The sequence below is a fragment of the Microplitis mediator genome, chromosome 9, assembly GCF_029852145.1.
Source record: "Microplitis mediator isolate UGA2020A chromosome 9, iyMicMedi2.1, whole genome shotgun sequence".
NCBI classification, from domain to species: domain Eukaryota; kingdom Metazoa; phylum Arthropoda; class Insecta; order Hymenoptera; family Braconidae; genus Microplitis; species Microplitis mediator.
In genome coordinates this window covers 10087547-10106375 of record NC_079977.1, presented here as the reverse complement: position 1 = coordinate 10106375, position 18829 = coordinate 10087547, and the positions used below count along the sequence as shown (strand labels likewise).

The 18829-nt window shown below is 31.4% G+C and overlaps 1 protein-coding gene across 1 annotated transcript in view; it reads left to right on the top strand.

The window, feature by feature from the left end:
• Window positions 1-18384, top strand: part of LOC130675200 (uncharacterized) — a 94750-nt gene extending 76366 nt beyond the window's left edge. The window contains exon 3 of the mRNA XM_057480741.1: window positions 16276-18384. Within this exon, the coding sequence (XP_057336724.1) occupies window positions 16276-17451 (1176 nt within the window). The 3' untranslated portion in view covers window positions 17452-18384. The remainder of the gene's footprint in view (window positions 1-16275) is intronic.
• Window positions 18385-18829: the final 445 nt, after the last annotated feature.

Below are 18829 nucleotides of genomic sequence, written 5' to 3'. Positions count from 1 at the left end.
GATGTTAAAAATAAAAAAAAAATTTTTTCTCAAAAAATGATGACAGGGTCGTGTAGAGAATTTATTCCAGTTTTCAACGCCGCCCTTTAACTTTCTGTGCGATCATTGGTACCTGAAATATCGATGATCAAAGCCTAAAGGATCATTTTCTGCTTGAAGGCTGATATCTCTGCGACAAATCGTCCTACGAGGTTAAAAAAAAATCCAAATTGAAGCTGAATAAATTTGCTAAACGAACTATGCATTCGTTTAGTTGAAAGAATTTTTTCGCGGTCCGTGGGCTCTTCGGAAAAAAAAAAAAATTTAGAAATTTTTTGTCTCGCGGTATTTCTCATGTTTGCGCAATAACCGGAGCTTTTAAAAAATTTTGAAAAAAATGCACCAAAACTAGAGATTTCAAGCTGTAAAATGCTTTTTATTTTAAATCTCAATACGATCATTTTTCACCAAGTTACAGCCTTCCAAAAATCACTGAAAAATTTGTAAAATTTTTCTGCTCCTTTAATTTTTTGCATTAGTGTATTTTTGAGCTAATTATTAATCATCATTGTGAACAAATATAAAAAATGCTCATTTATTTATTATTTTAGATTCTAAAATTTAAACTTTAACATAAAACGGAACCCTGTTGAGTTTGAAAAGCTCATAAAAAAGGGCAACAAAGGTATCTTCGAGCTCGAAAATGTATTCACAACAATGTTTTAGAGATCAAGGAGCTCGAAAACAGCGGGAAGTTTTAGGGCTCGCCTGCAGGGTCAACCGATAGACAGATTTTTAACTTCCCGCTAAGAAAATTGTAAATTTTCAAAAATTCGGGAAGTTATTGGTTTCGGTCCGATTTACGAAAATCGAATTTCCATCAGATGTCGACGTTTCGAGGTCCTAGGAAGCTATCCTGACTAATTTCACGATGATGTCCGAGTGTATGTATGTGTGTACGTACGTACGTACGTACGTACGTATGTACGTACGTACGTACGTACGTATGTATGTATGTAAATATTCATAACTCTTGAACGGATGAACCGATTTTGATCGTTGAGGTGTCATTCGACGCGGCTTGTTAATGTCTTGAGGCCGTAGAAATTTGAACTTAATCGGTAGGGTGCGTTCAGAGATATTTCAAAAATAAAATTTTTTCAAAAATGTTTTATTTGGATAACTTCCAATTTGCTCGATGGATTGATTCCAAAATCTAATCAGCTCTAAAACTCTATAAGCCGCGTCGAATGCCACCTCAACCATCAAAATCGGTTCATTCGTTCAAGAGAAACCGTTGACGAAAGAATTCAAAAAAAATTTTTTCCTTGGTTTTTTTGAAATTTCTCAAAAACGGCTGAGTAAATCAATTTCAAAATTCGACCAGCTTTAGAACTTGATAAAACGCGTCGATTGCCACCTCAACCATCAAAATCGGTTGATTCGTTCGCGAGATATCGTGGAAGAAAGAAATGCTAAAAAATGGTTTTTTACAAAACAATGGCATACAAAAGTATTTGCGAGCTCGAAGAGCTCGAAAATATATTCACAATAATGTTTTCGAGCTCAGCGAGCTCGAAAACAGCGGGAAGTTTTGGGGCTGGCCCGCAGGGTCAACTGACAGACCGATTTTTTTTATTGAGACAACCTAATTTTCGTATGGGACTGAAAAAAAAAATATCGATTTTATTTGGCACAGTCTAATACATATATATATACATATATATTAGGGTATCCGTTATTTACCAAATTAGATTTTTTCATTTGGGTATGATCTAAATCGTATATTTGTGATCCAAAAATAATAAAAAAAAATAAAAAAGTTTATTCTAATGCCGTTTAACCCTGCCTAAGTAATGATACATTCTCACTCAGTACAATGAAAAAAATGTAATTACTTGCTTAAAAATGAGTGCACAGTAATGACTAATACATATTTTTGTAGGAAATTTTCCGCTCTTCAAAAAAGGTCTCTTATGTTTTTTTCGTGAATCCAAGTGTTTAAGAGATATTGAAGGTCAGTTAGATTTGTTTAAAAAAATTTGCGTTTTTGTTTGAAATTTTATAACTCTCTAACACCTAGACATAAAATTAAGCGCTGTAAACTGTCTTGTAGGAAATTTATTGCTCTTCAAAAAAGGTATCCAGCACTTTTTCCCTAAATCCAACTATTTTAGTGATATCGAGGCTCACACTTGATAGATAAATAAATTGAATGTTTTTCGATTAAAATTCTATAACTCTCCAGCAAATGAATATTTACGTAGGCTTTTAACAGTTTTTTGTCGGAAATTTACCGCTCTACAAAAAAGGATTCTGTAATTTTTCTGATAAACTCAACCGTTTAAGAAATATTCAAGCTTTAAGTTGAAAGAAAAGTTTCACAAACCAACACAAAATTTTGCTCTGATGATATAAGAAATTTCTTTTTTTTCGAGCTCAAATATCTCTTAAACGGTTGAGTTTATCGAAAAAATTATTGAGACCTTTTTTGTAGAGCGGTAAATTTCCAACAAAAAACTGTTAAAAGCTTACGTAAATATTCGTTTGCTGGAGAGATATAGAATTTTAATCGAAAAACATTCATTTTTAAATCTATCAACTTTGAGCTTCGATATTACTCAAATAGTTGGATTTAGGGAAAAAGTGTTGGATACCTTTTTTGAAGAGCAATAAATTTCTTACAAGAAAGTTTACAGCGCTTAATTTTATGTCTAGGTGTTAGAGAGTTATAAAATTTCAAACAAAAACGTTGTTAAGAAAATCTAACTTTGACTATCAATATCTCTTAAACAGTTGGATTCACGGAAAAAACATAAGAGACCTTTTTTGAAGAGCGGGAAATTTCCTACAAAAATATGTATTAGTCATTACTGTGCACTCATTTTTAAGCAAGTAATTACATTTTTCTCATTGTACTGAAATGAGAATGTATCATTACTTAGGCAGGGTTAAACGGCATTAGAATAAACTTTTTTGTTTTTTTTTATTATTTTTGGATCACAAATATATGATTTATATCATACCCAAGTAAAAAAATCTAATTTGGTAAATAACGGACACCCTAATATATATATATATATATATATATATATATATATATATTATAACACAAAAACTAGACGCTAATTTCTGCGCTATAACTTCGTTCTCTGCCTTTAGCCTCCCGTGACAATACGAATAGGGCGCCAGGTAATTTTTATCACTGGAATCACCAAACCAGTAAATCATGAAGTTTTGGATAATTTTTGATCTGTGGAATTATCACCAAAACCACGCATAGACAAAACTAAAACTAAAACTTAACAAAGTGCTCAGAACATATTAGCAAAACAAAACGGAGACTGGAAAACTAAAAGTAGAGTTACGGTATGCCATGGTGTCGCTCAGTGTGTAGGTTTATGGAGAGAAGGAGTGGTCCGGGTTACATCATTCCCAAAGTCATGTCGATTCATTTTTAAATTTGCAACTTTTATTTAACAACAAATAATCCCAAAACTCTATTTAACAATAAATAAAATACGATAGTTCAGTACAAATAATGTTTTGTCTCTATAACGAATGCTGAATACAATAAAATTAATCTTAACGGAAGGTAAATTGACATCTAAATGATACGTATCGATATTTTATAAATAAAACAATTAATTAACTAGAACTAAACGATAATCAGATAATATTTGGTAAACTAGAACAATAATTATGGATTCGATACTCTAGAACATTCTCTTTAGCAAAATCGTAAAACTAACGTACATGGGTCTCATTTCGATGTTAATTAGACACTAATTGGTTTAACAATCAAACATATTTCTTATAATTCTTTTATAAAATAATATTAACAATGGAACATGATCGTGACTCTAAAAATGTAACACTATTCTCGTAATTCTCTCAGATATTAAATCTTTTCTTTAATTAAAACAGGAGCATAATACCTCAAGACTTTTGACTCGAACTCGATTAATTATTTATAATAATTAGTTCATACCTGATGTCTGGTGAATAAATATCAAGTAACGTCTTACACTGTTTTTAATAATACTTCTGTAGCAATAATCTTAATCTGTAGCTTTCTGCAATGCCTTGAACTGTAGCGCCATTACTGCACACGTCTACTCGCTTCAAGCGACTAGAGTCGAATGCCCACGTCCGTACTCCTCGAAGGTCTCCCTTCGACTTTTTTTCTCTCAATTCTCAATTCTAAAAACCCCAAACTCAATCCTATCGTTATCAATAACTGACCTCTATATTCTAAATTCTAAAATCCAACCCAATCTTTACTATAACGGTAACTGGAGGCTCAAGTCCTCACCAAACGTACTCACTAAACCCATTCTGAGTATGGATATCCTTGGCAGTTGCTCTCCTGGAACAGACTTCAGCTGGGATCATAAAACTTATAAACTAAGTGACCTATGACTTCCTCAGCGGTACAAGTGGTCATGACTTGTCCTCTGAGGCCTGTCAGACTAATAATTTAAAAATGACCAAACGGCTTCCACAACAGCAACGGTCACAGAATTACTGTTGAGGCCTGCCAAACCAAAACTCCAAAACTGATCCCATTCTGCATCCGTCAAATTCCTTATATACTGGAGCACTAGCATCTCAGCTAGACCTCTGCAATCAACCGAAAAGTCTCAGAGGGATAGAACTAGGTTCTATCATCAGATGATACCGGGAGACTAATTTAAGTCCTGCTCCACGGTAACACTGACTCGTCCACATACTCAAAATACTAAAAATCCAAAACTCAAACAATCATTTTCCCAAACTTTAATCTCAAACCATATCCCATACTAATTTTCAATAATTCTAATTTTAATTCTTATTTTCTTTATCCAAAAATTCATAACTGTAGCCAAACGTTACTCCATATTCAATTCTTAAACTATAACTTAATCAAAAATCTGTATAAAAATCGTAAATTACTGTAAGCTAAATTATAAGTCTTGAATTACCATGCTCGTAAATACCATAAATCCGTTGGTGTTTGTGACGTTCACTTTGATTTGACCCCTATACGAAAAATAACGTCACAATATATATACATAAAAAGAGAGAGAGAGAGAGAGAGAGAGAGAGAGAGAGAGAGAGAGAGAGAGAGAGAGAGAGAGAGAGAGAAAAAAATTTCGTTTATGGTTTCAGATAACTTTAATCCTGACAAATAAGTTATTTTCTTTGTCTGCAATAATTTTTTTTTTTGCATAAATAATTATTTCTTGAGTGAATAGAAGGAATTATACCGAACCAAGAAAAAAATTTCTCCGGCCAAGAAATATTTTACTTAGCTCGAAAATTGTTTTTTTTTAGTTTAAGAAGTTTTTTTTTTTGACAACAAAAAAAATGTTTTTGACCATGAAAAAAAATTTCTTAAGTTAAGAAAAAAATACTCTCGAACTGAAAAAAAATCACTTGGGCTGAGAAATTTTTTACTTAGTTTAAAATTATTTTTTTGTTTCAGTTCAAGAATTTTTTTTTTGACTCAATACAAAAAATGTCTTTAGCCGAAATAAAATTTCTTGACTTGAGAAAAAAATATTCTCGAACTTAGAAAAAAATTGCGTAGTTCAAGAAAGATTTTTCTTGGCTTACGTAATTGCTTTTTGAAGTGAAACTTCTTTAGGCGCGGTAGGGAAAAAATTTTGTAACTCCTTATTTTGTAATGTTAATCTTATCTTGTAAAGTTGATCTCATAAGTCATATACGTGAAACTTAAGGTAGACATATATTTGTGTGTATGTGTAAGCATGTATGAGTGTCTGTGTGGGTCTAATAGTATACCAAAATAAGTAAAAGTATAGTTAAGTATATACTCCGGAACTTCGTATAGTATATAGTTTATGAACATTCTCAGATAATATATATCTATACATTCATACATACATATATATATATTATAACGTAAATTATAATGCGTATTTCGTGGGTGACTATTTTGTCGAATTTGAAAATGAGCTCAATCGGTCGATTAGTTTAGAAGTTATAGCATTTCGAAACGTCCAAAATTCATATTTTTACTTATTCTCCGTTCAATATCTTTTAAATGTGATAACTTATCGACTTGAAATCAAATTCATCTGAAAGCTCTCCAAATAAGCTTTAATTTTCATGCCTACATATGTGCCTAAACCAAAGAAATTACTTATTTTACCATTTATTTAATGAAATTTTGCTATTGCATTAGTTCTTCTCCTTCTTAGTAAATTTATGGAGCTACTTAAGTTTATATTATTGCAGTGTGACACTTACTAAATCCAAACATCTCAATTCAGTGGGTATTTCCAATTTTGTTTTATCGACAGTGTATAAGTGATATGATATATCAATGAAAAGATTAACATTAGTTATGATGATAATATTCTCTTTATCTACTCGTCATTTTAAATTCTAACCCGAGTAGAATCCTGGCTAAGAAAGATGAGTTTAGAGCCAGTCACTAGCTCAGCGATACTAGCTAGCAGGTTTCGCTAATAACCAGCTCACCGTTGGCTAATTTTTTTTTCAAGAATATTTTTAGCTCACCGACATCTCGTGAGTGAACAATATTTATTATTTACAGATGGCGCTGTACAAGAATAAAATCTTGACTCACCGTTGCCTCACAGCTGGCTCAAAGTAATTAGTTATAGATGTCGCTGTTTTCAAATAAAAAAATCTGTCTATCGATTGACCCTGCAGGCCAGCCCCAAAACCTCCCGCTCCTTGAGCTCGAAAATATTGTTGTGGATACATTTTTGAGCTCTTCGAGCTCGAAAATACGTTTGTATTCCATTGATTTCGAAAAAAACCGATTTTAGCATTTCTTTCTCCCACAATATCTCAGGAACGAATTGACCGATTTTGATGGTTGAGGTGGCAATCGACGTGTTTTATTGAGTTCTACAGCTGATCAAATTTTGAAACGGTTTGGTTTAGTTGTTTCGAAGATATTCGCGAAAAACCGTTTTTTACCATTTCTTTTGCCCGCGATAACTCTCGAATGAATTATCCGATTGAGATGGCTAAGGCGGCAATCGACGCGTTTTAGTGAGTTCTAGAGCTGATTAGATTCTAAAGTCAATCGTTCAAGTCGTTTCTAAGAAATCAATAAAAAACTAAAAAAAAAAAAATTTTTTTTTCCGTAATTCGCCAATATTTTCGAGTCTACTTGATGAAATGATCTGAAATTTTCAGAAAAATTGATGGCCAACATGCTCTTTCGATTGCCGCCTTAACCATCCAAATCGGTTCATTAGTTAAAAAGTTATAGACTGGTCACACACATACATACACACACACACACACACACACACACACACACACACACGCACACACACACACACACACACACTCATACATACAGACACTCGGACATCATTCTAAAAATAGTCAGAATAGCTTCCTAGGACCTCAGAACGTCGACATCTGATGAAATTTCGATTTTCGCAAACCGGGGTGAAAACAATAACTTCCCAATTTTTCGAAAATCGTCGATTTTCTTAGCGGGAAGTTAAAAATAGCTCACCATAGCTGGCCATTATCTATTATTTACAGATGGCGCTGTATGAGAATGAAATCCTGACTCATCATTACATCATAGTTGGCTCGGAGTCATTAGTTATAGGTGCCGTTGTTTTTAAGTCAAAAGACGACTCACTAGAAGCTGATTGCTGGCCATTATCTGCTATTTCGAGATGGCACTGTATTGAAATAAAACGCTGGCCCATCATTACCTCACAGCTGGCTCAAAATAATTTTTTATAGATAGAGTAGTTTTGAATTCAAAAGATGACTCACTGTAAACTCGTAGCTGGCCACTTTTTATTATTTACGGATAGTGATACATAAAAAGAATTAGCTGACTTGTTATTGGTTCTTTACCCAATTATATTTTATGTTCAATATAACCACTTTATGATCAGCTTAATAAGCGTAAACTATATAAAAACAATATATCAACCTAACCTCAAATAAGTATAGACGGCACTACATAAAAATATATTTGCAACTCACCAGTATCTCATGGTTGTCCATCAAAAATTAGTTACAGATAGAGCTGTACAAAAAGTAACATTTACCCAGCAGTACCTCATAGTTATCTCATCGTTAATAGTTACAGATAGCGCTATATAAAATTATAACTGTAACTCATCAGCATCCCATGGATATCTCGTCGCTAATATTTACAGATGGCGATACCTAAAAATATAACTGTAACTCATCAGCATCTCATGGTTGTCCAGTTAGCATGAGTTACAGATGGAGCTGTATAAAGAATAAAATTTATCTTACCAGTATCTCATGGCTATTTCATCGCTAATAGTTATAGATGGAGCTATATAAAAATTTAATTGTGACTCATCAGCATCTCATGCTTGTCCAGCCGCTATTAGCTAGAGATGGTGCCACATAAAAATATAAATGTAACTCACCAGTGTCTAATGGGTGTCCAGTAATTATTATTTATAGATGGAGTTGCTTAAAAAATAAATTTCACCTCACCAGTATCTTATAGTTGTCTAATCACTATTAGTTATATAATGTTACATTATAACATATATATGGATCATCAAATTGTAGTCGATTCCAACGAGCAGTAGCAGCCTAGTAGATAACACGCGAGACTCATCATCTCAAGGATCCGGGTTCAACTCCCGTCACCGCCCAACTGGACATCACGGTTAATTTGATGATAAACTCATAAAGAAATTAATCTAAATACAAATTGTAGAGCCAGTGTAAAAAAAAAAAATATTATGTTTTTTTTCAATTTTCGAGTCATCATAAACTCATATTTTTTAGCTAGCCACTAGCTATTTTTTATATCTTGTCATTAGCTCATAGTTCTGGGTTAGCGATTAGCTATTTATAATTGCACACTCACTAACTCATTATTTTAACCTAGCTATTGGATATGTTAGAATCTATCCATTGGCCTGTTATAATCAGTCAGTCATCGGCTAAGATGCCGTTATATAGTAAAGTTATGACTTGCCAATTCTATTAGGCAGTAATAAGGTATGATTCCAATCTGTTAGCTATGGGCTGGCCACCTATGAGTTTCAATCCTACTCGGAAATAGGCTTTTTATTTCAAATATTAGTACTAATTTCAAGTATGACACTTTGATATATGACAATGAAATTTTAATCTTAGATTATTTGATTAGTCGATTGTATTGAAAGCAAATTATTGCCTTCGTCCTAATGGTAGAATTTTCGAGGAATAAAACCATAATCTATCACGTATCTTCGAATAGGATCCGAAACACTATTGGTCCGATAGTTTTAATAAATACATAGGTATCTTTAAATAACGTCAAATCAAAACATGTAGTGCATTATCATCAAAAATTCTTCTGAAGCTCATTTAGTTAGCTTCAATTTTTAGCATTATACTTAAAATTTTTTGATTATTTTTGTTTTATTATGTTACATTCTGGCTTCTCAACATATGAAACAGAATATTTTTTAAATTACCAGGTTTACGTCGTTAGGGTGTCGATAGACCCCAGGTGCGTTAGCTGTTGACCTTCTTTTATTTCATGCAAAAAAAATTTATTGACTTACCATGATGACAATTATGGTCCCCAATAACTCGCCCCAAATAATCCCTTTGATGCCTCCTTTGAGCGCGAACAAGACGAGCCCCGAAGACTCGGTTTGTTCGTCGAGGAAAGTAATTTTAATTGGTCGATCAAACCACCAGAGCTCGAAGGCTCAACAACACAAGAGCTCGAAGGCTCAACAACACCTCAGCTTAATTCTCGAACGACCTCTGGTGAGTTCCACGATGACACCTCGAATCCCGCGACCGAGCTATACTGGACATCCTGACTCCTGTTTCTCGATGTGGATTTTGGATTCGGAAAGGAAGTGCTTAGGCTGCCGGTATCGGCGCCCAAAATAGGTGAGAATATTAGGCTGCCGGTAACAGCGCCCAAAGTTTGAATAAGGAGTGCGTATTTTAATAGAATACGGATAGATATTTTGCTTCAAAGTCCGAGTGACAGGGTCAAGCCAGCATGTTTGTGCAGAGTTCTTGGCTCTACTAGATCTTGTGATTGACTGACTTGATTCTGTCGCTCCTTGGTATAATACATTATCAAAAATGTTAACGTTGCATCTCAGGTTTCCTATGAGAGAATCGTCGTGGCCCGGGTGTCTCATGCATCGTCATCTGAATAGACTATCCGCGAGCCACGGCGACTCTCTTATCCCGGGAAAAAAAGATTTTATATGATCATATATAAACATATATGTTCATATACAATTTATATATAATCATATAAGAAATATATAAAAATTATATATGATTACATAAAAGCTTACATGATCTTATAAAGTTCTTATAAGAATTAATATACTCTCGTGAGGACTTTATAAAAGTTGATATGACTTTATATAAAGTTATATATAATTTTATAAAAGTACTAGATAAAGTTTTATATGCTTATATATAATTATATATGATCATATAAAAGTTCATATGATCTTATGAAAATCTTATAAGAATTTATATAGTTTTATAAGGATTTTATAAAATTTGATGTGATTTTATATAAACCCGAGAGAAAGTTCTTATGGAATCATATATAAAAATATGTGTTTACATATGATTATATGAAAGCTTACATAATCTTATAAAATTCTTATAAGGATTCATATGATCTTATAAGAATTTTATAACAATTGATGTGATTTTATATAAAGTTATATATAACTTTATAACAATACCAGGTAAAGTTTCATATGCTTATATATAATCATATATGATCATATAAAAGCTCATAACGATCTTATAAAATTCTTATAAGAATTTATATAATTTTATAAGGATTTTATAATAGTTGATATGATTTTTTATAAAGTTAGATATTAGTTTATAACATTACCAGATAAAATGCTATACATTATATGCAGTCATATATGATTATATAAGAACTCATATGATCTTATAAAATTCTTATAATAATTCGTATAATCTTATAAAATTTTTATAAAATTCAATGTAACTTCATAGACAGTTATATATAACATTGTGAAATTACAAGAGCACGTTTTATATGATTATACATAATCATGTATGATCATATGAAATCTTATGTGACCTTATAAAATTCTTCTACGAATTCAGATAAATAATGAAAATTGATGTGATTTTATATGAATTTATAAATAAATTTGTATAAGTACAAAAGAGTTTAATACGGTTATATAAAATCATACATGATTATATAAAAGTTTATATAGCTTTATGATTCTTATATATTAATTTCTATGGTCTTATAAGCAGGTTATTTTAAAGAAATTTCTAATTTTATATAAAACACTAATGTGATAAAATTTGATCATATTTGGTGCATTATTGATGTAGGATGTATCAATTTGATCATTCGATTTAAGTAATGCTATAGATTGTCAAATACTTATAAGGGTAAAGCAGACTAGAGAACCAGACGGCAATCAAGAGATCATCAAAGTTGAGCAGCATTGAGGCAGAACATTAATTGGATCGGTGACCCCTTGGCAAAATAGCAGTTAACCGATAGATGTTTTTTTTTTTTTGTTCATGCATGATTATATATAATTATATATCATGAAATCCTGCCAATTTTGAGATCTAATCATATAAAATTTATTGTATATATGATTAGGTAAAATCATTTTTTACCGGGTATATCTTACTTTATATGATTATATAAGATTTTATATGATTATATAAGATTTTATAGTCATATAAGTTTTTATAGGACCAATTTCATTATAAAACTTTATATGATTTTATATGAGTCACTTTTATATGATTTATATATGATCATATAAGAACTTTTTTTCCCGGGATCGCTAGAGATTTCCGTTACATTGTTGGCGGTGAGTAAAAATAATATCGCCAACAAAGTAACGATTTATTAAATTATTATTTAATTATGATTCTTAGAAGTTTCGAACCGTTTATTCGCCCACTGCGGCGAATAAATAATTCGAGACTTCAAAAAAAAAATTCCTAAAAATTTTTATTTAAATTTAATTAAAGCCAGAACGTTACAATTATCTTGAGAATTTAAAAAAAATATGTCAAAAAAAAATTTTATTTCGTTATTAACTTTTATTTGAAAGATAAAAAAAAATCAAATAATAAGAAATTTATTTCCATTTCGGCTGCCGAATGGCCTTTTCTAAAAATTATTTCAGAAGCTCTATTGGTCGTCCTAGATTCCTTGAATCATTACAAATCTATGTACCCCCCAGAAACTCTAGGACACATCAACCTTTTTATATATTCAAATCATGAATTGCGTAACAGTTATTATTTGAATAATTACTGAATGATTTGAAACGTTTGTTTCCATCTCACATAGATAAGCAATATTTTCCTAGTTTTTCTTCCTGTTTTAGAATAATTTTTGAACTTTGAAAGAAGGTTTAAAGCTACATGATTGATTTCTGTGTTATGATTAAACTTTCATTATTCAAACTTTGGCGGTTTTGTGACCTCCAAATTCATTAAAAATGTCAAGTAATTAAATTTTTTATCCCATTTTACTTCTTCAAACTTCAAAAAAACAAAATCTACTTCCATTTTAAATGCCGAATGGCCTTTTTACATTTTCTGTACGTCGATATATAATTTGACCCATTTTAAATTAATTAAACGATTGCAGATATAATTTAGGTTGAGTGAAATATTTGAGATAGATACAGTGTTCGTGGAGCTCCTTTATTGCATGCGTGCTTAACGAATGCAATGCATTATAATCTATAAATTCAATAAATAAGGAATAAAACAAATCATTATAAAGCTCAAATTCTTCATACTTTATAATGATGGCATCAATTGGAAAATCCAGTCATTTTTTAACTTTCCGTTCAGAAAATCGATGATTTTTACAGAAATCGGGAAGTTATTTTTTTCACAAAAGTTTCGAAAATCGAATTTTCATCAGATGTCGATGTTTTAAGGTCCTAGAAAGCTATTCTGACTATTTTCAGAATGCTGTCCAAGTGTCTGTATGTGCGTGTGTGTGTGTATGTGTGTGCCTGTGTGTGTGTGGATGTGTGTGTGAGTGTGGATGTGAACGCTCTATAACTTTTAAACGGATGAACTGATTTGGATAGTTAAGGCAGCAATCAAAATTGCTTGTTGGCCATCAGCTTTCCTGAAAATTTCAGATCGGTTGATCATGTAAATTCGAAAATATTTGAGAATTATGAAAAAAAAATTTTTTTTTTTTGTTATTTTTTTTTTGATTTCTCAGAAACGACTTGAACAATCGACTTCAGAATCTAATCAGCTCTAGAACTTGATAAAACGCGTCGATTGCTGCCTCAACCATCTCAACCGGTTGATATTGCGGAGAAAGAAATGGTGAAAAACGGTTTTTTTCAAATATCTTCGAAATGACTAACCTGATCGATTCCAAATTTTAATCAGCTCTAGAATTAAATAAAACCCACGGATTGCCTCCTTAAACATCAAAATCGGCTAATTAGTTTAAAAGATATCGGCGTTGAAACGTTAAAAAAATAACATTTTATGTTATTTTTTCCGAATAAATCATAATATAATGTACTAAAATGTGTCTGAAATTATACGAACTCTTTCTCTTTACAGTATCCTTCGATCATCATATAATGTCATCTAATTTGTTCTTTAGTTTAAATCATATTATGACAGTGTTTAGCTTGCCAAGTCTGGTCGCACCTAAGTATTATGGTCGAATATTAGGGCGCCACTGGAAGATGGACTCGGCCTTCCAGAACCGGATGTTAATTGTATTTATTTTATATGCTCAGGGTCGTTCGTAAATTTTATATTTTGTGAGAGAGGAGAGGAATAGTGAACAGGCTGAATACATTTTTTTTTAAACTTCACTTTTAATTTTAATTAATTTAAGCACCTTGCTTATTATTTATTTAACCTTTTGTTTAACAATTTATATACTTATGACAAACTAAATGCGTCCCCTGGACGTGTACTTATGGCAAACTAATATTCTTATGACAACTAATTTTACTACGTCTCCCGGACGTTTTCCACACTCCCACACACACACATGTATTTTAAGCGTCTCCCGGACGTAACACACACACACTCTCTCTTTAAAAAACCGTCCACCGGACGTTAAACCTTTAACCTTAATACACTTTGATTAAAAAACCGTCCACCGGACATTAAACCTTATTTTCCTTAAATTCTACTTTAAAAAACCGTCCACAGGACGTTAACCCGCATATTCTTATTTCCTAGTGTCCACCGGACATATCCTAAACCTAACTTAATCTTTGTCCACCGGACTTACATCACAGACACAGTTCCTTTACTCTAACTTGACTCTACAAATTAATTGACTCTAATTTTAACAATACTTAGTAACTTTTTCCACTTAAATTTTTACAATTCATAATTTTCAATACTCAAAATTTTCTCATACTATAATTCACTGTATTTCAAATCAATTAATTTATTTTTGTTTAATGTAATTTATAAATTAATTAATTTTACCACTTATAAATTTTTCACTAATTATTTTGACTGATTAAATTTTTCTAATTAATTTGCCACAATTCTTATTCATTTATTACTTTCAATTCCTAAATATTTCACTGACAATTTTCACAATTAAATTTATTTCACTTTCAAAATAATCCGTTTTCTCAATTTTACTCACAATTTAATTTACCCAAACTCTAGTATCTTTTATTTAGTTTTTAGATATTTCAATTAACTTAAAATTAATTTAATAATCACGTAATGACTAGAACTTGATTTCGGGTTGACTAGAAATTTAGGCCGGTGAATTGGCGTCACACGGTTCCCGATTTTATTGACGTTGATAGAGTAAATCGATTGAATTAATGAATCTTAGAATTAATGCGGCCGACGGAATAAATTCCAGCCTGTATTATAATCTTAAGATCAATTAATAAATTAATTTATAACGGCTGGAGAGCCTGGAATAAATTAATAAATTAATAGTTTTAATGACCGGATTATTTATGCGATAATTTTATTTTATTCTGGCTGTGGAGCCTTGAATAATTATTACAGAGTTTAGACCAGATATTAACGACAAATGACGCGACGGAACTTTCGAGAACACGAGATTGAACGGCTGGAGAGCCTGAACTATCTGTTTCTTTACGCGAGATCAACGGAAAGATATTAAGTAATATATTATAATTAATTTGCCAGATTAATAAAATTAATCGGAGGCCTTAAGTAATTATAATTTACCTCCAATTATAATTTCAGCAGTCCTTGGAACTTCTAGTGATGATCTGCTCCGGCTGCTAGCAATCTCTCGATGTTAGTGGTGTTCTTTTCCAGGTTTCCGTTGTCCGGCTTTCGTCCTCGTATTTTTGCTTCCGTCACACTTTATTATTTAATTCGCAATGTACTAGATAACCTTGTATTACAATGTGTCTGATCACTTTAGTCGTTCACTTTGTCTTCACTTGGCGTCCATCGCCTTCGGTCGTCCGACTGACTCTCTCGATTTTTTGGCCTTTCACTCCCTTATAACTCTTCGATTCGGGTCTCTTTGATTTACCTCCGGAAAACTCATCCCTACTAAATTAATTAGCCAAAGAGAGGGGCGGATGTTCAGGTCTCACTGATTAGCGACACCCGGTGACATGTCGAATCACTCAATTTAATAAACCGGGTTATAATTTGGGCCCGTTATCGACCGTGGACAAATCAAAATTTAGATCTTAATAAATAGTCATTGGAATCTACTTTACCCTGTTACAATATTATCAATAAAAAATTGAAAAAACATAGTCCCTAATATTTTTCTCGGATATTTCATATATTATTGCTCTGACCGAAGTCAAAACTCATTCAAATCTTGATTTTGATCACTGATATTGATTCCTGCCTCAATACATTTATTTAATTGAACATAATCGGGAATATAAATTCAAAAACCGCTTCTTCATTAATGATTTTCGATTCTTAAATTTTCAAACTTCAGCATAGAACCTAACTTGTTGGAGCTTGAAAAGCTCAGAAAAATCAATTGCATGTAAGCATAAAACAATAGTATTTTCAAGCTCGAAAAGCTTGAAAATGTATTCACACTAATGTTTTTGAGCTCCTTAAGCCCGAAAACAGCGGGGAGGTTTGGGACTGGCCCGCAGGGCCAACCGTAGCCCAGAATTTTTGCCTTGATTTACTGTAAAATACTTTATACTTTGTTATGATTTTACGGATGCGAATGGTGTATGATGTTGAAAAATCTTCAATTTATTTTTATTGAACATTTTGCTTGAGGATATGTAAAATTCAAAAATGTTTCTTTTACAGGAGGTTTGTTACAATGGTACAGATAATGGTCCAAAGTACGCAAACGATAATCTTCTTGACTTTATCAATCTGTACTGTAACGAGAATCTTGCGCCATTATTCTTCTCTATCAGTAATATAAGCAATACAGAAAGTAGAAACCATAATTATACATCAAAATGCAAATTTAATGATAATCAACATTTTATGAATGTAAGCAATGAACATCAATGCGTTCTTATTTTAAATCAGTCTGAAGAAAAACCTTATGTAAATAAGAAGCTAGAAACACAAATATTGAACGAGCATTCAAATTTCAATCACGAAGAAGCCGTCATAACAATAAAACATAGTGATTCATTAGTCAATGGACAAACGACTATTCTTGCTCAACTAAGTCCAAAGAAAAATGAATGTCAACATTATGAGCTCGATGAAGGAAGAGGTATTAACTACAAAAATTTTTCAATACTTGGATCAGTAAACAGTCAAAAAGATCACGTAATAAAAAGAGACGAAAATTTTCACATAAAGTTAATGTCGCTAATAAATAATCACGAAATAGATAAGCTAAGCGGTGAAATTTATAGTTTAGAATACTATAGATCCTGCAATAAGTTATTGGCTAAAAAATCGAGGCCATTAGCCAACTTACGACAAACCAATCACGATGCTGAAAAAAAACATAAGGCATTGGTTGACTTGAACAAAAAATGTCGAAGTATAATACGAAAATTCAAAAATGGTTTATTCACAATTGATACTATATTTAAATGGAATGAATCAAATTCAAAAGATGGACCAATGAGTTGTTCCATTTGCCGTTGCAATAAATTTTTCAAGAGACCCGGTTCAATTGCTAACCACATATATAGAGTGCACGAGAGAATACTTCAAGAAGCTTTAGAACGTGGTGAACTTCATGAAATCTTGAAAAACAGTAAAAAATCGAAAGGAAATTGGTCAAACCAAAATGATCAAAATTTATCTTATAATGTACAAATAGACCAAAGCTGCTTCGAATTACAAAATACAGTAATGCATGAAACACTGCATGAGAATTCTCAATTATTCAGTGATCGAGATGTATCGATTAATAATTGGGGTTTGCCGTTAAAATTAGATATTCATAATCAATATTTAACATCAAGTACAGACCATTTTGAATTAGAGCAGGCATTGAAAATGATCGAATAAGATACGAATAAGTTTTGTCTATTGTTCGTCGTAACGAGTCGATTTATATGACGATTTCAATAATTTCAGAACGGAAGAAAATATTGCTGTTATCCCGGGAAAAAATGTTTTTATAAAATTATTTAAAATTTTATAAGATTTTATTAGATTTTATAAGATTTCACAACATAATTTTTAGAAATTCATACAATTTTATAAAATCTTATAAGTTAAATCTGAGTAAGGAACATAATAAATAAATGGGATCTTTCAAAAATGTATGAAATTTTTCAAAATTGTATAAAATATTATAAAATTTTATGTAGCATGATCTCAGTAAGGAATGTAATAATTAAATGAAATTTCATATAGTTTTATGGAATTTTAAAAAAATTCTATCAAATTCTGTAGGCTTCCATACAATTTCATGAAATAACATAAGATTTAATACAAACTTATCCAATTTTATAAAGTAATATCTTAGTAAGAAAGCAATAATTAAATGAAATTTTATACAATCTAATACAATTTTATAAACTAAGTCCTTAAAAGGAAAGTAACAATAACATAATATTCAGATCTGTCCACACATGACTGATTCATATCATATATATGAGTTTATACTTCTACATACTAATGGGTATGTCTATATATGATGAGACCTGATCACGCTCAATTGATATCAAACCAATATGGGGCATTCCACGCCAAATCACCAAGGTCATGGACCCGACCATTATTTATTTGGCCGATTTTTCGACATTTTATAGACCTTATCAAAAAACGCATCCATGATTTTTTTTATTGCTTTTTGAAAAAGTTATGGATTTTTGAAATTTTCCGATAAAAAATATGTGAATACTCATAACTTTGTGAAAAATATAGATAATTATATAAAGTTGTGCATTGATTTTTTCAGCTTCAAATAAACTTTCAACAAAAAATATTAAAAAATTTGAGAATTCTTTATTTCCGCTTGTCTTTTTGGTTTAATCATAAAAGTGTGGTTTTCAACATGTGTGACACTTTTTTTTTCTTAGAAAAAAATCTCAAAAATAGTGTATGTTGTAACGAAAAGTTTGAACCTGATCTGATCATTTGATACCGATCCGTTCTATTTTTCTTTAATTAAAACAAGAACGGAAAAAAAATTTCTGCTTTTAATGTGTCAAGTTTTTCGTGTGAAAATGTGATTATTACATAATCGTGTGTAGTAGCAGCTTTTTATTGAATAAATATCAATTCTTTTAAAATATGAACTTTTGTTATTTCAATTATAAGTTATGAACAAAACTGACTAATAGATACAAACATACAAAAACTATAACAGGTGCCCAGAAACTACACTGTATTATTGTGGATCTCGGTGACAGTTTAATTGTCAAAAATTACTCGAATT